Raw genomic sequence first — 22,210 nt, 5'->3', positions numbered from 1 at the left:
CCTTGGATCTTCCTAGAGAGGTAAATTCTAGCAGTGAAAATGAGGCAGGGTTCTTCAGGCATATATATCTCTATAACACACTACATTAAACCCAAGCAGAGGATCATTCCTTTCACAGATACTTATCGAGTGTCTGGTGTGTACGAGGCACTGAGCTGTTTCTAGAAATTCTGAGGGAATAAATTAGTTACACTTCTGGTGCTTAATGAGCGTATTGACTAAGAAGCCACCAACGGCAGTGTGGTGACAAGTGTGAGAGAGTATATATTTATACAGATAAGTGAGCACAGTGGAGGGTATCTATTCAGCAGAGAATGCTTGCGTAGTGGGAAGGCAAGGGTGCAAGAAAGGTTCCTGAGATGAGCTGAATATTGAAGGAAGGGATGGAAAGGTGGACGGTAATGTAGGGCAGGGGGTTAGGGCTAGAGAAGGCATACCGAGTAAAAGATACAATGTGTGCAGAAGTGTGGAGCCACATTTAAGAAATGTCAAGTGATTCAAACTGTTGAGTCAAGACACATGAGATGAAATTGGAAAAGTAAGCTGGAGTCAGACCACAAACGGTGTGGTACAGTGGGGTGTGAGAGTATTTACTAAAGGATGTGAGAACAGTGGAAGTGTTTTAAAAGAATATTGACATGGCAAAATAAAAATTTACATTTATTGAACACATTAGGACGTTAGGCGCTTTGCCTAACGTGTAATGTATATTTTAGTCTTCACAGTGAGCCTGGAAGGTGGGTGTTTCCCGCTATTTCACAGCCAGGGAAACAGTCACAGAGAAATTAAGTGAATGGCCTGGAAGGAGGAGACAGGATTTGAACCGAGGTCTGACTTTAGAGCACACATGCTTAACCTCTGTGCAATGGCTCCCCGTGGCCTGGCTCCTTGGTCAGTGGTGACCAGACAGAATGGCACAGAGATCCCCAGGTGATCTGTGTGCACGATCAAGCTTGAGAAGCAGTGGTTTAGACTTCCTACAGTGGCGTCTGCCAGAGACAAGGGATGCCGGGAAGACAGCATGGTGGCATGATTGGGCAACAGGTGTATTGGTCCCCGTTCCTGACTGGAGACATGGGAGTGGAACGTGTGTTAGGGGAGATGCTTGGAAAGGGAGGGCCCCTTCATGCTGACTTATGTGTATGAAATTTTACTTTTTTTAGAAGTGCCCCAAAGGAATTCCTTTAGTTGAAATTCCTTCGTTGTTGAAATAGAACCAATGGATGTGGATGGTTTATCCAACGTGGATTATAGGATTCACTAGTCCTTAGCTATTGAAGAGCAGATTATATCTAACTCCAAATTTTAAAATTGACACTTCAATTTTGAGCTGGTAATAATGCCATTCATGCCTATTGCTACCCTGTAAACATGCATTTTTTTAATGATGCAATTGCCCTGTCTTTGTGTGATGGTGATGGTTATCAATGGAGGTCTGTATCAAGTTAAACACTACTGTTTCTCTTACCTACCCCCTCCCTTCCTTCCCTCTGTCTTTCCTTCCTTCACTCAGTGCCTCTCTCTCTCTGCCCTTCCTCCCTTCTTCCCTCCCTCCCTTTCTTACCCGTTTTACTTTTTAATTGGTCACTTGTTACAAAGGCAGCATTTACAAGGCAAACCGTGCAGCTCTATAATCTTTTTCCTTTTGTGATCTGTTTGGAGGCAACGTCTGGCAGCACAAGTGTGAACCTGGTCATTCTTTCCCAGAGGACCTTGTCTTTGCGGTTCAGAGCTGAGGCGGGAAGCCTGGTAAATCTGATTAGGTGGGGTACCTTCAAATCAGATTAGGCTACGGGTAGCCATCAGAGGCAGTGCGTGTCATCTGGGGACTGCATGTGGGACAAAGCCCTGAAACACGTTCAAACCCCATGATGATTAAGCAGAGCGGTGGGAGAGCTGTGTGTGCAGAAGTGTCACATCACTCCTGGGTGGTGCCTCTCTCATGTGTCCCGTTATGCTGAGTAGCCACATTGTTACATTTACAGCCATTTTCATAGAACTACATTGATACCATAATAAGCAAGAGTGCTTACATTAAAAACAAAGGCTGCTTGTATATTTTGGAGATTAATCCTTTGTCTGTTGCTTCATTTGCAAATATTTTCTCCCATTCTGAGGGTTGTCTTTTTGTCTTGTTTATGGTTTCCTTTGCTGTGCAAAGGCTTTAAAGTTTAAGTAGGTCCCATTTGCTTATTTTTGTTTTTACTTTCATTACTCTAGGAGGTGGGTCATAAAAGATCTTGCTGTGATTTATGTAAAAGAGTGTTTTTCCTATGTTTTCCTCTAAGAGTTTCATAGTGTCTGGTCTTACATTTAGGTCTTTAATCCATTTTGAGCTTATTTTTGTGTATGGTGTTATGTAGTTTTTTTTTTTTTTATAAAGTTATTTATTTTTGGCTGCATTGGGTCTTCGTTGCTATGCCCTGGCTTCCTCTAGTTGTGGTGAGTGGGGGCTACTCTTCGTTGCTGTGTGCGGGCTTCTCATTGCGGTGGCTTCTCTTGTTGCAGAGCACGGGCTCTAGGCACACGGGCTTCAGTAGTTGTGGCTCATGGGCTCTAGAAAGCAGGCTCAGTAGTTGTGGCACACAGACTTAGTTGCTCCATGGCATGTGGGACCTTCCCGGACCAGGGCTCAAACCCGTGTCCCCTGCATTGGCAGGCGGATTCTTAACCACTGCACCACCAGGGAAGTCCTGTTAGGTAGTATTCTAATTTCATTCTTTTACGTGTAGATGTCCAGTCTCTTATTGAAGAGACTGTATATTCTTGCCTCCTTTGTCATAGATTAGGTGACCATAGGTATGTGGGTTTATCTCTGAGCTTTCTATACTGTACCATTGACCTATATTTCTGTTTTTGTGCCAGTACCATACTGTCTTGATAACTGTAGCTTTGTAATATAGTCTGAAGTGGGGTGTGTGTGTGTGTGTGTGTGTGTGTGTGTGTGTACACACACACACACACAGTGGAATATTACTCAGCAATAAAAAGGAACGAAATTGGGTCATTTGTAGAGATGTGGATGGATCTAGAGTCTGTCATACAGAGTGAAATAAATTAGAAAGAGAAAAACAAATATATATTAACACATATATGTGGAATCTAAACAAATGGTACAGATGAACCTATTTTCAGGGCAGGAATAGAAACGCAGATGTAGAGAATGGATGTGTGGACATGGTGGTGGGGAAGGGGAGGGTGGGATGAATTGGGAGATTAGGTTTGACATAAATACACTACCATGTGTAAAATAGATAGCTAGTGGGAACCTGCTGTATAGCACAGGGAGCTCAGCATGGTGCTCTGTGATGACCTAGATGGGTGGGATTGAGACGGGGAGGGAGGCCCAAGAGGAAGGGGATATAAGTATACATATAGCTGATTCAGTTCATTGTACAGCAGAAACTAAAACAACATTGTAAAGCAATTATACTCCAATTAAAAAAAAAAACCCTATGGGCTTCCCTGGTGGCGCAGTGGTTGAGGGTCCGCCTGCCGATGCAGGGGACACGGGTTCGTGCCCCGGTCCGGGAAGATCCCACATGCCGCGGAGCGGCTGGGCCCGTGAGCCATGGCCGCTGAGCCTGCGCGTCCGGAGCCTGTGCTCCACAACGGGAGAGGCCACAACAGTGAGAGGCCCGCGTACCACAAAAAAAAAAAAAAAAAAAAAAAAACCCTAGAGTTTTAAAAGTAAAGCAACAGGGCTTCCCTGGTGGCACAGTGGTTGAGAGTCCACCTGACGATGCAGGGGACACGGGTTCGTGCCCCGGTCTGGGAAGATCCCACATGCCGTGGAGCGGCTGGGCCCGTGAGCCATGGCTGCTGAGCCTGCGCGTCCAGAGCTGGTGCTCCGCAACGGGAGAGGCCACAACAGTGAGAGGCCCGCGTACCGCAAAAAAAAAAAAAAAAAAAAAAGTAAAGCAACAAAACAAAACAAAACAAAAGCAAAAGACTTAGGTCCTTTTCTTTTTAATGACTACCATGAGTGAATACTGACTCAGACTTGCTTATCAAAGAATGACAAAATGTCATTTTTAGCAGCGTAACAACATTTTCTCTTTAATAAAAATAAATGAGGACTTAAGGCTGTCTGGGAGGGAAATGCTTATGAATTGGCGAAGTATTTTCTCCTGAGAATGATACGAGGTAAGCAAGGTGCAATGCAAGGGCAACTAATTAGGAAGATTTCAGAACTGTGGAGTATGCTGGGAACTGGCTTGTTTCTGGCTATGGTCCCCTTAAGGTGAATTCTGTCTGGTGATTAGCATCACCTCGGATTAAATTAATTGGCTGTACTCAATCCCTGAGTGGATACACTAAGAATAAATCCAAAGACATTAGTTTCCTTGCACGAAACAAGCAGGTTACATATCTGGTAACATTTATGGGAATTATTCAAACAACTTAACCCATCTTTTCCTTTATAAGGGAAGTTTCAAGTTCTGGTAAGTACAAAACTATTTAAAATCTTTATTTTGAAAATAATCTATTTTAGCCAGTTGTACTTTATTTTACATATCTAGCCTACATATTTGTGTTCTGTATGTAACCATTAGAAAAACAATAAATACTGCTAATATTATCTTTACCCAAATATGCAAGAAACATTCACAATATGCTGATATTAAAGTAGGAGGGAACTTCAGTATCAGGAAATCAAGCAATTCGAGTGTATTAAAACATGGGTAAAGTTTTGTTTTCTTCTGATTATAAAAGCTCTGCTAACTCTTTAGAGCAATCTGTGCAATACCTTAAGAAGGAGGAAGTTGCTTGTGCTTCAGCAGTGCTGTGGCTGCTGTGTGCTTCTCTTCTGAACCCTCACCCCCAAGGCCACCCCACAGCGTTATGACCTGTGAGATGAACTACTTTTTCTTGCAGCATCAGATCTCTGAATTGCTATAGAACATTATGACTATACCTCTCTTATGTTTTGTTTTCTGCTTCATTTTTCTTTCTGAATTGCTTCAATTCCTACTACATGCTAGAAAAGTAAATTAAAAATGTAATTAGGACACGATACACCCGCATCTTGTGAATCGGTCATCTGTTTTGTCAAGAGAGTAGTGGAGAGAAGGTACAGCCCTCTTGGTAGAGGCAACTATTTAGCTCTGAGCAGCACAGATGATTCAGACCAATGAAGGCGCGGATCAGCAATAACAATGGTTGGACCTAGTGAAACAAAGGGTGTAAAAAAAAATCCGGTTTATGTTAAAAAGCAATACAAGTATCCATGACAGGTCCCTTGGTCTGACTGTAGGCAATGAAGAGCTTGCAGAGAAGTGGGGAAGATATCGATAGCAAGCGTCAGGCCATTAGAAGAAGATTTCAATATAATTTGGGCTGGAGGCAAGAGACTGTTAGCTGGGTCCTTTGCTACCTCTAGGGCAGTCGGTGGTGAGGAAAGTAAGACCCTAGCTTCCCCTTTTTCCTCTGTCCACCTCCACTTGTCCTCCCTCAGCATAACCTGCTGGGACAAGAATTAGACCACTTTAAGTACTCAGTGCTTTTGTTCCCTACAGAGCCCCTAAGTATCCTACTGCATTATCCGATTTCAGAGGGCAAAGAATAAACCTCGTTATCTAAAATGTATGTAAATAAACAGTAAAAACATTTCCATCCAAATAATTCCGATTAGTCTTTAAAGCTGATTACGAAAGGTGCACAACTACGACAGGGTAGCTAAGAGTTGTGGAGGCTGGTAGCTCTGTTTCACAAAAGCAGACACCCTACTGTCGAGGCTGACTGACTGCGTCGCTGCTCTGCTCGCGTGCACTGGCAGAAGCTGCGCTAATCCCTGCCATCTTCCTGGAGGGCATCCCCCCACTCTGTGCCTCTGGCATCTCAGCTGTACACAGCTCTTCCTCTGGAGACCGCCACCTCTTCCCACCCTCAGCAACTCTCCTGATGTTTTCATGGTACCGTGACTCTTCCTCAGTTGTGCCACTGAATTACTCTGTGATCTTCCCATGGACACTGTAGGACATACATATGATGATGTCAAGGCAAGGCTGAAACACTCCCTCTGGAACGAATCAACTTTGCACTCTGCTCCCCAGTGATGATACTGTGCACTGTATGCACAGAGATCCTTTTATTCACCCATAATACTGGCTCTTCACCATGCTCTGTGCAATGCCCACCTCACCACAGGCTCTTAAACCTTACCCGCATGTATGCAAAATCCCAACACTCTCCAAAACTTCCCCCAGTGACTCCTAGGAGTTCCCAGAGATCCTCTTACATGCAGCTAGGACCAGAGGAACTTGTATTTTCACTTTGCTTTTGCTACAGCTTCCTCATCAAGGTGCCTGGCAACTACCCTGCTGCAAGTACTTGCTCTGTAAGTGCTCCTCCACTGCTGGGCATATGGCATCTCCCCAGGATGTGGTAACTTCAGCTTCTTCCCTTCACGCATCAGGTTCAAAACCAATGATCAGGACTGAGCAGCAGTGGGATGGGGACAATGGGGGCCATTTCTTCCCTGCAGTTGACCCTGTCTTCCATGGTCTCCTTTCTGGTCCCAGCACAGAATCTCCTTTCTCTTATTTTAGCCCAAAACGAAGAAATCAAAACCAACAAACCCTCCCAAAGAAAACCCTTAGCATATCAGCTCACATAACTGTGTTCTCAACATGGCGACCAGGTCAACGGCTCTCCAAATAGTGAGATCCAGGCAGAAAACCACTGCAATTAAAAGCCTCACTACACACTTCCACGTAGATAAATATAATTTCCACAATTAGGTGAAAAATGTGTCTCAAACATTATTCATGTAAAATATTTTCAAATAAATACTAAGTAAACCAACCTAAAAAGTAGTTAGAGGCAAAGAGTTCTGAAGTCTTGTTTAAATACTGAAGGAATTCATCCCTTTCACAGCTGGTGAGGGCCTGGAGATTCAGGGCATGGCGCAGTTTATCAGCTGAGGATGAGGGGAGATTGAGGTTTCGCTGACTCCACCGCAAACCTGGATTCCCCAGCTCCTGATGCGCATGCTTGCTACAGCTGCCTTTAGTGTCTTAAGTGTTATCATTACCTTAAACTGCTTGGGAAGAGAGAAGGGGAGACACATCTAATTTCTAGGCTGATCTTTGAATGCATTTTCCTAAGTTACATATAAATGAGATTTGTAAATCGTATTGGAGATAAATGAAGATTCTTAGAAAACAGCTTGCAACCATTTAACTAGGTGATTTGGGCCAGATTTATAGCTGATTTATAATGACAGACATGCCTTGTTCATCTCTGTAATACTGATCATATTTATTTAGTTTGTTCAATTTGTCTTCAAGGCTGCAGGGCATTCTTACTCTGTCAAAAGACACCAACAATTACATTGATTTCAAACCACAGAAAATAGCCACACTAGGCTACCAATGAAAAACAAGCCCAGCATCAGATAAACCCTCCCACAAGCTGCTCAGCTGTCAGTCAGACTCTGGCTTCACTTGGAAAGTGGAAGAGAAAAACCTCAGTGATTGGTGAAAATGGCTCTTAAATTCCCTCCTGAAGTGCTCACTTTAGAACCACTTTAGAATCCGGTTTAGTAGTAACCAGATTGCACCATTTTAAGCAGCCCATAGTAATGTCATTCATTCTAAAAATGTTTGTTTAGTGCAGCGTTTCCCAAAGTAAGATTAGTCGTGTGTGAGATAATTTACCTGCATGTTCTACAATCTGTAATGGAAACATCTTACACTACCTTAACGTGGCCCTTATTTAAGGATATATATGATACATTCCTTCTAGAATTTAATGTCAGGAGCCAATCTCCTCTAGATGAGTTCATTTGATTCCATCCAACAGACAATTTGAACTTTATAAACTTTTCCTGTTTTCTCCCTTTAACTGCCAGGACATGCAGAACTAAATCGATCAGTTGCAAAACTCTCTTTTCTCATTGGATGATGGGTTCTGATTTTTTTTTAACTGTTCAATAATACCTGCTAATTTTAAAGAGTCACAGAATTTGGCAATGTATAAAAACATTATCCATAGCTCTGCCATCAGAGATAACCCACCATCAACAATGGGCTGTGTATACTCCACACTTTCTCCTTCTAGTATAATAAATATTGTACACATTGGCAATGGCATAGCATGTGTATTCTATAAGCTGCTTTTTCACTTAGTAATAAATAGGTCATGACCATTTTTCTATGCCAATAAATAAAGCCATGTTCAACGGCTCATAGTTTTCCATGGGTGTATACATCATGATTTATCTACCTAGGCCCTTATTAGTGTCTTTAGGTTGTTTTTAATGTTTCAGTTATAAATACCGTTACTTAACTGCTGCTTTTATGTCTTTTTTTTTTTTTTTTTTTTGCGGTACGCGGGCCTCTCACTGTTGTGGCCTCTCCCGTTGCGGAGCACAGGCTCCGGACGCGCAGACTCAGCGGCCATGGCTCACGGGCCCAGCCGCTCCGCGGCATGTGGGATCTTCCCGGACCGGGGCACGAACCCGCGTTCCCTGCACCGGCAGGCGGACTCTCAACCACTGCGCCACCTGGGAAGCCCCTGCTTTTATGTCTTATTTTAAGCCCCGAAAGTTATCTTTCAAAATAGGTAGGTATAATGAATGAATCAATGAATGAATGAATGAAATTCGAGGAACAGCTATCGGTAGCTGGCTTTAGCATTAGCACCTATTCTTCATGGTGTGAAGATGAATAATTTCCTTCCCTTCTCCAGGTCTCAACCAAAATGAGTGAAACTCCTTCCACCAGTTTTTCCATGATTCGTCGGATTTCTTCTGAAGGTCAGGTTCCTTCTCGCCAGTTGGGCGTCACTCAGCCTGTCGTGGCCAAAAGGATCAGCTTCTACAAGAGCGGAGACCCGCAATTTGGCGGCGTCCGGGTGGTGCTGAACCCTCGTTCTTTCAAGACATTGGATGCTCTGCTGGATAACTTGTCGGGGAAGGTGCCCCTACCCTTCGGGGTGAGGAACATCAGCACCCCCCGAGGAAGGCACAGCATCACGCGCCTGGAGGAGCTGGAGGACGGCCAGTCGTACCTGTGCTCCCATGGCAGGAAGATGCAGCCGGTGGACCTGGAAAAGGCCCGCCAGCGCCCGCGGCCCTGGCTCAGCAGCCGGGCCCTCAGCGCGCACGTGCAGCGCGCACGCGCCGCCGCCGCTTCCGCCGCTCCCGCCGCTCCCGGCATGCTGCGCGCGCCGCGGCGGCTAGTGGTCTTCAGGAATGGCGACCCGAAGACGAGACGTGCAGTCCTCCTGAGCAGGAGGGTCATGCAGAGCTTTGAGGTCTTTCTGCAGCACCTGACGGAGGTCATGCAGCGCCCGGTGACCAAGCTCTACGCCACGGACGGAAGGAAGGTGAGCACCGTGAGGGACGTGATGGCGGCCCCGGGGAAGGAAGGCTTTTCCCGCGCCTGTGCGTGCTCCCTGCTCACGGGAGGGCGCTGGCTCCCCCCCTCTCCCCTCCCCCCGGTGGCTGTTCGTTTCTGGGTCAATGCAATGAGGCGTGGGCCCTGTGGGGCTCTTTGTTTTTTCCTCGCATGCTCCGTTCCCTGAGCCTCGCGTTATAGAATGTGTTGGCACGGAATCTGCCTCGACGATATTTCTTGAAAAGGTGTGGCCAAGAGTGACGTTCTGTTGGGTACAGAAAGCCTTTTCCTGTGACCTGTGTGTCACTTTCCCGGTCCTGGTGTGTCCGTCAGGCCCTTTCCCAGCTGGATGCTTGAGTGGGGAGGACAGGGGCAGTACTGTGTACCCTTTAAAGGTTTTTTTGGTTATGATGGCAGAAGACCGGTCGGCCTGTGCCAGCTGTGGGCTGAAGACGGGTGTTGGTCTAACACCCCCTTCCCCCCATACCCTTGGTTCTTCGATATTTTGTATACGTTATTTGGTGCCCAGCGAGTGGTGGGTGATTATCACTTTCAAACCCAGGAGGCTGTTGAGTTAATCAGTTATAAACTCACCGTATGGAAAGAACAAAACTTCATGCTGCTCATGTCAGGACCGTAACTCTTTGATTTTTCCCCCCTAGGTTCCCAGTCTCCAGGCTGTGATCCTGAGCTCTGGAGCTGTGGTGGCAGCAGGAAGGGAGCCATTTAAACCAGGAAATTATGACATCCAAAAGTACTTGCTTCCTGCTAGAGTACCGGGGATAATCTCTCACCGTGTGTACCCCAAGGGAAATGCTAGGTCAGAAAGCAGAAAAAGTAAGTCACTTAAATATGTAGCCCTTATTTTTAGCCCTGAGTTGTTTTTGTTTTTTTTTTAACCTCAACAACAACAAAAATTCATCTTAAATGACCGATTTCCTTCATCACAGAAAAGGAGAGGATCAAAACCTTCTAAACTGAAATTTGTTATATTTGTAGCTGGAGAGAGTTGTAGAGATCATCTGATAATTTTTTAAAAAAGATTTTTTTGAAGTCAGTCAGTCAATGATATATCTGTTTAAATTGATGAGGTTTATTTTTTGTTTGTTTTCTGTTTTTGTTTTTGCATCTAATACCTAGATAAAAGATCGAAGTACCACCATTGATTTAGAGAGGAATCCTAAATTCCGTGGAATATGTGTAAGTGACGCTCTGGTGGTTGCAGAGTTTTCTCTAAATAATACCATGCAGATCATAGCTGAGCTCAGGTTAGTTGATCGACATATTTAAAAATAATCTCTGGAAACTCCCTGGCTGTCCAGTGGCTAGGACTCCATGCTTCCACTGCAGAAGAGGGAACGGGTTCGAACCCTGTCCAGGGAACTAAGATCCTGCATGCCGCACTGCTTGACCAAAAAAAAAGAGAAACCTCTAACTACACATACATGCTCTACTTTCTGAAGTTATTCCAGTAAAAGTCACAGGCCCTTAAATCCACTTTTTATTTATTAAAAAAAAAGGTTCATAGAGCCAGTTCATGCTGGTTAACAGTACTCTGGGTTGATAGTTCCTTAGGAAATGCCGTCTAATGAGACGTTATCCTTTGGATAGGGGAGGAGGAGTGCCTCTTGACACCCAAGAGTGTGGGATAGGCTGTAAATTCCCTTTTTCAGGCAGAGCTAATCTCATTATTTACAGTGCTCAGTATTTTAGCTCCAGGCGAATGTGTTGATTGCCATTTACACTTTCTTTTTAATTTATATTTTATGTAAACATGGAATGGTACATTTTAAGTGGTGTTAATTCCTTTACTTATTGCTGAACTAGGCAGACTCAACTATTCCTTCCTGTTGTTCTTTAGTTATTTCATGGATATGCTAATAGCCAGTCGTTCATGTGTCTGTTCCGTAGGCGTCAGCTGCCCAGGATCTTATGTGCAGGTAGTGTTAGTTCACCCTGGTCATTTCATCAGAATGATTTTATTGTCTTCTGTCTGATGTGGGTTTCTGAGCATGATTTTTAATGGCTTCAGGGAATCTGAGGGCTTTGTTAAGTTTTACTTTAAAAAATGATGAGTGAGACAGTTTCATTTATAATTTTGGTGAAAGTGTACTAAAAGTTAAGAGGAAGTATCTCTAGGCTTATCCTTTGAAACTAAAGGTATTTAATTGATGGTAAGCATGTGCACATCTATACAAACTACTAATTTGACTGAGTTTAGAAAGCATGAGTTCCAAGGTTATCTCTAGAGGTACACATTAAAAAAAATACCTAGATATCTGGGTCTTTGACTAGCTCTGTTCTCTTTTGTGACTGATATTAAATAAATGCACTGATTATACAAAATGAATGCTAAATTCATAATTATTACTAGATTAGCCTAGCCTTTAAAATAAATTCTAAAAATGTTTTTACTTTCATAATGGTATAGATATCTCTCGTCGATATACACAGGTAGGAAAATGAATACCACCGTAAATTATTACTTGCTTATATGAATAGGTAAGCAGCACTTGGTTAGACCCCAATTTCAGTACTGGTGAACAGAATAAAACAACAAAACCAAATCCCACAAAAATCTCTTTATTTTTGCTAGAATCCTTAGCAATTTCTACTTTATACTTTCCTTTTTAAAATTGTCTTATTAAACTCATTAAGATTAAAATTCCGTGAATTTCCTCATTGAAGTAGAGTTATAAGTTCTCTTTTAAAGAGTAGTTTGTAGAAATGTACCAGACACTACAGTAAACTAAATTGACGAATGAATATATAGAGGTGAGAAACTTATTAACAATATCTTACTATGAAATTTAGAAAATATGGTGTTCTTCTTACTAATTATTTTTTGTTTTCTTTCTTTGCTGCCTCTTCTATTGGACATTTATAACTTCTCTGTCTTCCACATTATATTTTGATGTGGGGCATCTTTTACTTTTAAAATCTTGAAAGTGAGCACACATGTACCTTCAAGCCCAAGGTCTCAAATTCATTCTGTTTCTTCTGACAAAATGCAGAGTAATGATTGCTACTCAGACCATTCTTTTGCTTCTGAAAATTACTTGGCCTTAGAAAAAAATGATTCTCAGAGTTTATTGATATATCCTTCTGAAGATGATGTTGAGAAATCAATTATTTTTAATCAAGATGGTACTATGACAGTTGAGATGAAAGTTCGATTCAAGATAAAAGAGGAGGAAACCATAAAATGGACAACCACTGTCTGTAGAGCTGATCTTTCTAATAATGATGAAAAGAGTGAGGTAAGCAGTTTCCCAGGAAGAACAGATGATGGATCACCTGGTTTAAAGATTACAGCATGTTCATTGTCTGCAGATGTCTCACCTCTGGAGAAAGGCAGTATTCAAGAGGGCAGTTTGGCAGAGGAGATCAACAGTCCAGTGAGAGATCAGGATACTGAAACTTGCAATTCTGCTAGTTGGGAGAATGCTGCTATGGACACAACTGCCACCCAGGGAACTCAGGATCAAGCGAAACATCATTTTTATAGGCCCCCTACACCTGGACCAAGGAGAGTCAGGCAAAAGAAATCTGTGATAGGGAGTGTGACCTTAGTATCTGAAACTGAAGTGCAAGAGAAAATGATTGGGCAGTTTTCCTATAGTGAAGAAAGGAAAGATGGGGAAAACAAATCTGAGTATCACATGTTCACACATTCTTGCAGTAAAATGTCATCAGTATCCAACAGACCAGTACTTCTTCAAGTTGATAACAATGAGCAGGTGGAGTCATCTTTAGAAAGAAAAAAGGAAAGCAGACTGCTCAAATCAAACGCACTAAGTGCTGGTGTTGTAGAAATTACAAGTCAGAAGATGTTAGAGATGTCCCATAATAACGGCTTGCCACAGACTACATCAGAAAACTCAGTTGTGGAGGAAGGTATAGTTGATAGTGTAACAGCGGACAACAAAACTAGTGTCAAGAATTTAAGAACTTATGGTAACACCAGCGATAGAACCAGTCCTTTTTTAGCAGATGCAACTCATTCTTCAGGTAACAACTCTGGAACTGACAAAACTATTTCAGAGACCCCAGCTTCAGTAGGATCCTCTACTGTCACCACAAGAATTGACAGACTAATGAGTGAGTTTTCTCAGTGTGGTTTAACAAAACTTCCAGAAAACGAAAAGCAGATTTCATCATCTGTTGCCAGCAAAAAGAAGATGAAATCTCAGCAGCATGTGGTAAATTCCAAGCATCAGGGTGGGGAGGTTGCAAGGAAAGGAATCCCCAGGAAGAGTAAAAGAATAAACACAAGAGGCAGAATTGCACAGGAAACCATACTGCAAGACTCACGTAGTCCCCTTAAAGGAGAGATACTTTGTGAGAAAGACCTCCATGCAAGTGATACGGTAATTGAATCAAATTATTTTTCTTCCAAAAGTAATAATGCTGTGAATTCCAGGAATCTCCCTAGAAATAAATTAAATACTATTCATAATCCTAAGGTTCAGGGACTGTTAGCCAAAAGAAAATCCAGACCACTAAACAAAGTAAACTTAGGAGGACCTACAAAAGGAGAAATTGGTCAAGGAGAAAAAGTGTTTTCCCATAATGAATTTAGATATTGCAAAAATACTTTTGAAAATCAAAATTTATTTCATATGTTTAACTTTCTTGAGCAGAAACCCAATGCTTTTTGTGGTCCACAGGCTCAAGCAGAAATAGCATCTTGGTATTTGAGAGGAGCGTCAAAGAAGAGTTTAGTTTCAAAAGTTAATAATTCACACATAACTTTAAGAAGCCAGAAAAAACAAAAAGGGGATAGGTTGAAATCAGATACTATTGTAAGTAAACAGCATGTCACAACCAGGGCAAATTCCTTAGCTTCTTTGCAAAAAGCTGTTTTTCCTGAGGCTGTTACCCATCATTCAGTTCAAAATTATGTACAGAGATGGTTGCAGAACATAAGTTCAGATTCAGCTTTGCAACCTAGACAGTCAGCTCCAATATGCACAAAGGAAAGGAGTGTGGTAGGTTATAACAACAGTTGTTTTCCAAGAAATAATTCCCACAAAAGTTCTGGAAAAGGAAATAATTTTGTCCTGGAAGGTAATAAACATATAACTGAAAATGCCAGTTTGACAGGAGATAATCTAGGGAAAGAGGTCGGTACATCTTTTGACAAAGATAACAGTGAAGAACTTAGCAAAGATCTCTATGGGAGCCAGGTTGAATCTCTGAAGGATGCTTACTTGCTTTCCATCCATGAATATCGTACTTTGTCACAGTCAGCTATTGATGATGCTAATACTAAAAGTCAGGTATCTGCTGAAAAGTCAGGACAAGAGGTAAGCCTTGTTTACAAAGACATAAACCTAGCTACAAAAGGGCAGAGTGTAGAGGCTGCCATTCAAGTAGATCTTATGGAAGAGGACACTCCAAAACACCTGTTACCAGTCTGGTTGCTTTGCCAACTGCAAGCTTTAGTTCCTAGTAGTCACAAGACTCAGAATGGAGTTGTTCAAATGCCAGGTTCACTTGCAGATATTCCCTTTCCTTCTCCGATATATAATTCATCCACTAATGTTCTTCTGGCTTGGCTCCTGGTGCTAAACCTAAAGGGAGGTATGAATAGCTTCTGTCGAGGTGATGCTCACAAGACTACCAGCAGAACTTCAGAAATACTTGCGTTGTTGGAGGTTCTGAAACACATTGCTGTCAAAGAGGAAGCAGATGACTTGAAGGCTGCTGTTGCCAGTTTAGTGGAATCAACCACAAATCACTTTGGACTCACTGAGAAAGAGCAGGACATGGTTCCAATAGATCTTTCTGCAAATTGTTCTACACCCAACATTCAGATAGCTCCTAAATGCATTGAAAATGAGAAAACACAGAAAATCTCCTCTTTAGATGGAGGCTGTTCTGCCAGTGAGGACAGTGTCTCTGAAGTCTGTGTTTCAGAGGGGACTTGCTCTCCATGTGAGATGTGCACTGTGAGTAAGACTTATCCTCCAAAAGAGACTTGGAACCTCAGTGATAATTCTTTCCCCAGTGATGGCTGTACCATGGATCAGACCTCCATGAATAAGGCTTGTTTCCTAGGAGAGGTCTCTTCACTTACTGACACTGTGTCTTCTCATAAGCCTTGTGCTTATGAGGAAAACCGTATCCGTGAGATGGCTTGCTCAGTTGATGAGGCCTACATTCCCATCAAAGTCTGTAATACCAGTGACTTTTTAAATTCCAAAGAAAACACATATAGTGATAATTTGGAATTGACCGAAGAGTTAGAAAGAGTTGGTGAAGTTCAGAAAGACCTAAATATTTTGGCAGACCCTGGGTGTAAACATGGCTTTAGTATATTGGTGTCACACCAAAATGTCAGTAATTTAAGCCACAGTGGCTTTTTCCAAGATGCAACTGAACCAGAACTTCATAGGAAACATAGTTCTCTAGATGAATTTGAAAATTGTTCATTAAAGAAATTTCAGGATGAAAATGCATATACATCTTTTGATAAGGAAGACTCAAAGACTTCTGAAGAACCAGGCTCAATAACCAACAGCGTGACATCAAGTGAAAGAAACATTTCAGAATTGGAATCTTCTGAAGAATTAGAAAACCAGAACACTGATATCTTTAATACAAAGGTAAATTCAGGAGAGCAAGCTACTGAAGAATTGATCCAAAAAGAGTTAGAGGCTAGTAAAAATTTGGAATTGATCCAAGTCTCTAGCAGGAACATTACAGAAGGAGGAGGAAGGAATGGTGTCATTTGTGAGACAATCAGCAGGAGCCTGGCAACACCACCATCTTTAGTATTTTGCTATGATTCTAAGCAAAATGCTGAAAAGCAGCTCATTGAAGGAGAAACTGAAATGAGAGTAAAAAAGATGGTAGAAAGCATGGAAACTGGAAGTTTTGCAGAGTCTCTCCTTAATTTTAAAAATGACTTCAAAAGGTCAGGGACTTCTGATCGGTCAGATTATAGACAAGACAGTGGGAATGAACAGTCATATAAAACATCCAGTGATGGCCCCAGTGACGGTGGTGAGGAGGTGGCCCAAGAGAAAGACTATAATAAAGGATTTGTTAAAAGGACAATAGAAAAACTTTATGGTAAAGCAGAGATGATGAAACCATCTTTTTTCTCTGGGTCTACACATACATCTCAGGTTTGTCCTTATGATTCTGTGGAATTTCAGGGTGCTGGGAAAGTAGGTCTTTATGATTCTGAAGGTCAGTCATTGGGCTCTTCTGGACAGGTATCTAGTAATTCAACTGTGTTGCAGAAATTTCAGGAGGAAAGGCGAGATAAATGTGATTTTAATAATGTGAGGGTCAGTTACCATGGGGAAGACATTGTGGAACGTGGTACTGAACAAAATGGTCGTAACAGAATTCCCAGAGACATGGAAGAGGGGGTACTGATTGACAAGGGCAAGTGGCTTCTGAAAGAAAATCATTTGCTAAGAGTATCATCTCTTGAAAATTCTGGCATGTGTGGCAGTGCAGACACCACATCAGTGGATACTCTGCTTGATAATAACAGCAGTGAGGTACCGTATTCACATTTTGGAAATTTGGCCCCAGGCCCAAACATGGCTGAACTCTCCTCTTCAGAATTGGAGGAACTGACTCAACCTCCTGAACTGAGATGCAATTATTTTAACATGCCTCATTGTAGCGACTCTGAGCCTTTTCGCGAGGATTTGCTGGATGTTCAAAATAAAACTTGTTCTCAGGAGAGAATACCAAACCACCATGCAGAAGAGAAGTGTAATCATAGGTCAGAGAGAGTATGCACATCTGTCACTCATGTCTTCACATCTGCTGGTAACAAAGTCCATCCTGTCTCTGATGATACTATTAAAAACCAACCATTGCCTGGTAATAATGTAATTCACGGTGCACTTCAGGAAGGTGACTCTCTGGATAGACTCTATAATATTTGTGGTCAACATTGCCCAATACTAACTGTTATTAACCAGCCTGTAAATGAGGAACACCGAGGATTTGCATATTGCAAAGATTCTGATATTGAAAATTCTTTGAGTCTCCAATTATGGATGAAAATACACCCACGTTTACTACAGTCAGACAAAAACATGTTCAGAGATAAGAACAATAAAGCAAGTAGTAGAAAAGCGTTTATTGATAATGCCATTGGCGGTACATTTGATTGGCTTTATTTTAATAGCACATTTGACTTGATGGATAAAAGGAGAAAATTAAAAAGAATTAACTTCTTGGGCTTAGAGGAAGAAGATAATTTAAATAAGTTTCAATCATATTTAAAGAATTTCTTGCACACATTGTTGCTAGTTGGGGGTCCTGTGAATTCAAATATACAAGACCCCGGAAATCAGACAAATGAAATCTTTGAAGTAGTTGATGAGAATAACAACGTCCTAAATAACCGATTCCAGAACTCAAGAACAAATCTCAACCAAGCAGTAAGAGAAAATAACTATCATTGCTCCTGTGAAATGCTTGGCCAAGCCTGCCTGTTCTGCCAAGTTGAGGCATCCTTAGATATCAGCAACAGAAGCACATTAGAAATATTTTGTGTTTTTGAAGATGAAAATCTTTTCATTTGGGAAGAGGAAAACGAATTAAATTAAATCACGGTCTTGAAAGCCGTGATGAACAAGAAGGTCTCTCATTTCAATATCAGCACGGCCTTTCTTCCTGAGAAAGATGAAGCACATGGGATGGATGTGGATTAGATAACCTCTAAGAATTTGCCACTTCTTCAAAATGAGCTTACCCCAGAAATCTTGCCACTGGATTATCCATCTTGACTTTCATCATTTCTGTGTTCTTCATTTTTTCAGCAATTACAGACTCAGTTTCTATTCTGTTATTTTTGAAGTTCCTGTGTGTTTTTTTCTTGAGCATGTATAATTTCTTGTTTCTGTTATTTTTCTCCTAAGACACCATAAATGCCCCGAGGACAGGAATTATACCCCCCCTTTTTGTTATGTTGTCAACTTAGTGCAAAATGTGTATTGAAGATATTGGTGAATTAATGGAATAGACGTAGCCTCAGATTACTTCATTTATTAATTTTAACTGCTGATTTGATAAAAGTCTGTAAGATCTCAACAACAATCTCATAAGTTTTGTGTGTGTGTGCCGAACGTGTTGACTCTAGTTTCCTCAGAACATCTGTCTAATGTACTTGCAAGCATTTCCATGGGAGAGGACTCACTGTTTTTCCTCATGACTGGAAAAAGATGCTGTACTACTAAGCTGGCTCTCCAGTACTTTGCCTAGAAATTAATGATCTCTTAAACATTAGTAAAATGTCAAGAAATTCAGATAGGTCAGAAAAAAGTGGAAAAGTGTAAGGCATGCTCTGTGAAGAAAAATGAAAGGAACTGGAATGATTTAACTTGGAAAAGAAAAGAGAAAGGTGACTTCACCCAGAGTTCTCAAAATTGAAAAAGAACTGCTGTGGAGAGGAACTTGACAGATTTCTTTCTGTGTCCACCTGCGTTAATAAAATATTTAACTAGATATAAATAAAAACGTTGCTTAGAAGGATAAATAAATTTGATTAGACTAAGAACCATAAATTGTCTCTTGAATACTTGTTATTTTTGCCTGGGGCTTAACCAGGGTATCTTTTAAGGTTCCTTGTTCTTCATGACTATTTGATGGTATAGAAACAAGTCTTATAAAACGTGGGAATTTATGTCTCTTGTCTGGAACTGACTCAAAATAGAAAAATTAATGTTTTTGGAGCCACACACAGAGGTGCTAAAATAACAAATTTGGCATTGGGGAACTAAAAGTAATTACCTATATAAGGAATACCTTTGGTTTCAGTTCAGCATGAGTCATAAATCCATAAAAAAATTATGAGTTGCTTTTATTTAACCAGAGGAAGTCTACCTCTACATAGAGTATGACTTTTCTACATTGTGATACACTCTTCTAATTGAAATATGGAAGTTGTTATGTAAGCTTCTGTAATGAGCAATGAGAAATTTTGGTGAAATAAAAGGGCTAAAACTGTGGAGATATACATGCACTTAGCTTTACTGCACTTTGCAGATACTGCGTTTTTTACAGATTGAAGGTTGGTGGCAACCTTGTGTCGAACAAGTGTGTTGGACACATTTTCCCGACATTTCCACATGTTCCCTTTGTGTCTCTGTGTCATATTTAGGTAATTCTTGCAATGTTTTAAACGTTTTCATTATTAATATGTGTTGATTTATGATTAGCGATCTTTGATATTACTATTGCAATTTTTTTTTGCTTTGTATTTTAAAATTATGGCATGTATATTATTTTTTAAAGATGTAATGCTATTACATCCTTAATAGGCTATGGTGTAAACATAACTTTTATGTGTGCAGGGAAACAAAAAAATTTGTATGACTTGCTTTATTGTGACATTCACTTTATTACAGTGGTCTAGAATTGAACCTGCAGTATCTCCCAGGTATTCCTGTGATAGAAAGGGGAGGAGAATTAACACTAAAGTTGTGCTAACTGTATACCAGGGGCTATGGTAATCTTATGGGTTTATTATCTGTAACCCTTCCTCATAAAGACGCTGTGAGTTTAGCTTTGTTGCTCCCTTTTTATAGATGAGAGAACCCAGAAGCAGGGAGGTAAAGTACTTTTGTCAGTGGTGCACAGTACATATGTCAGGATTTGAACCCAGTCCCTTTGTGCTTGAAAGTCAATGCTACTTTTACTACATTTTTATTCTTCTCACGTGAGGAAGAAGGAGTAAGATGTTTTAAAAGTTATTAGCACTCTCCCCAGAGCAGAGAGACAAGGAAATTATTTTTCTTTTTAATTTGGAAGGAGTGATATTTAGATGTACCAAGGAGATTGGGGAAATCACTCACAACAACGAGTTGTTTTTAGGAAAATGTAGCATATGGTTTTTAGTAATACTACATCAAATGATGTCCTAGGAGACCCAGACGATATTGGGAAGAAGAAATAGGGAGTGACAGAAATGAATGGGTAATGCACGACTGTGTAATGTACTTGTCTAAAATGAACATGTTCGGAGGCATTGAATTCTGTCTGAGCTTTGGAACCAGGTCTTACTCATGTTGATATCCCAGATCTCGCATATTACTTGGGACGTGGTAAGCACCTCGTAAATGTGTGTTGAATGGATAAGAAGTGCTTTTGAGCGCTCTTTCTGTATTAACTTCGAATCCATACATGTAGAAAGATGTGTAAAGATGCTGAGGGATAGAACTAAGTTTCTTATATTTTTTGAAGCAATATTCCAATCATCTTTAAAAGAACGTGAAAATGATTTTTTTTAAACATTCAAAGGATTTTTTTTCACAAGGCTTACATTAAAAAAAAACCTTGAAAGGCTGTGAAATTTAGAAGACCAAATGAGACATTAGAGGGAATTTAAGAATATTGCCCAGATCTGCCCGCCTTCGAGATAAGTGCTTGGCGGCAGAGGAAGGGGCGTTAGCCTGCTGGTTCAGGGGAATGTCCTCAGGGCGGGCTGATGCAGTTCCCGCTTGCGCCCACCAGATGGCAGCTGTGCCCCGTGCGGCCGGGAGCTAAGACCCCCTCGCTGGGAGGCTTCCCGGGCTCGCGGGAGCACCTGCAGCGCCTCAGGCCCGGGGCGGGCAGGCGGACGGGAGGGGGGGAGACAGTCCGGGGGCTGTTTGCTGCTGCTTCAAAGAGCTGAGGACCCAGTTGTGCAGGCAGCCCCAGGTCTTAAAGCCCGGAGGTATAGAAGTGTTCGGAATGAAAGGAAAGGCACTGTTAGTAAGGAGTCTAAGTTCGCAAATGGAGGGGCTATGACGGGGAACGCCGGCTGTCGAGACTCCTCGGAGCCGGCGCCAAGGAAAGCCTGGGGAGAGTGGGAGCAAAGAGCAGACGGACCCCTACGTCGAGCGGAAGCTCAGTTAGCGAGCTGTTGGCCCGGCGGGTAGGGGTCGCTCTCACATGAAGCTGTCAGACGTCTTACCTCTTCACCTTTCAGTGACACGCAACCCGTGTCCCGTTTTCAACGTTTAGACTGGGGTGTTGACGCCGGGGTCCATGCGGGCGGCGCTCGATTTGTCGGTTTTCTCATCCGTAAAATGGGGCCCCGTGCGGAGCTGCCTCGTGAGACGGCGGAGAGGCTCTGGCGAGAGTGGCTGAGGCTCGAGGCCCAGAGCTTGGCCCGGAGCACCGGGTACGTTTTGCGGCCCCCGGAGGCGGTGCGCCCCATCCGGCCCCCCTGAAGGCAGCTTCCATCAGGGGCTCTCCGTGCGGGGCCCAGCGCTTTTCAAAATGCCTCCTCGGTGCCGGGACCTGGACCAGCGCCGCAAGAGCAGAGCCTGGCTTCTCCTGGGTGTCAGCTCTGCTGTTAAAAACCAGGCGTGGGGAGGGCTTGTTTCCTGGGGCGGTTTCCCTGGGCTCGGGAGCTTGATCCAGGCTTGGACCCCCTTGCTCCCCGGGGGGACCTCCACGGCTGTGACGTCCCTCACACTTGGGGGTCGCCACACGAGGGCTGGGGGGTGGGTTCTGACTAGACCGCATCTCTGCCCCTCCCACCTGTCTTGAAGAGGCCTTTTCTTATTTATACCCTTCGTTGTCGAACACCTGTCCCCCTAGCCTCCAGGTCTTTCTCAGAGATAATCGCTGTGTGTAGCTTTAGTTTTGGTGTGTGTGCGAGCAGGGGAGCGCAGGATCTTCCCGCTCTGCCGTCTTGATCTGGAGCCCCAGTTCCACATCATTTGTATGATATCGGGAACTCTTTTACAGTCACATGTAAACACAGGACGATTAGACAGTGGAAATTCTCAGTCAAAAAGGTAAAGTAATTACGTGAAGAATGACTTGGGCCAACGGGAAGCCCTAGTTTTGTTGTTTGTGCCTTTCCTTACTTTGGCCCTATTCACCCATTCGTATGCACC

The 22,210-nt window shown here is 42.4% G+C and overlaps 1 protein-coding gene across 1 annotated transcript in view; it reads left to right on the top strand.

Moving 5' to 3' along the window:
- LOC137209876 (oxygen-regulated protein 1-like) overlaps positions 1–18,057 on the top strand; it is a 55,732-nt gene extending 37,675 nt beyond the window's left edge. Inside the window, exons 2-4 of the mRNA XM_067711285.1 lie at positions 8,695–9,333; positions 10,007–10,181; positions 12,294–18,057. Coding sequence (XP_067567386.1) covers positions 8,707–9,333; positions 10,007–10,181; positions 12,294–17,929 — 6,438 coding nt within the window. The 5' untranslated portion in view covers positions 8,695–8,706 and the 3' untranslated portion in view covers positions 17,930–18,057. The remainder of the gene's footprint in view (positions 1–8,694; positions 9,334–10,006; positions 10,182–12,293) is intronic.
- The last annotated feature ends 4,153 nt before the right edge of the window (positions 18,058–22,210 follow it).

Source organism: Pseudorca crassidens, chromosome 17, assembly GCF_039906515.1.
Source record: "Pseudorca crassidens isolate mPseCra1 chromosome 17, mPseCra1.hap1, whole genome shotgun sequence".
Classification (NCBI taxonomy): Eukaryota; Metazoa; Chordata; class Mammalia; order Artiodactyla; family Delphinidae; genus Pseudorca; species Pseudorca crassidens.
This window is presented reverse-complemented; position numbering and strand designations above follow the sequence as displayed.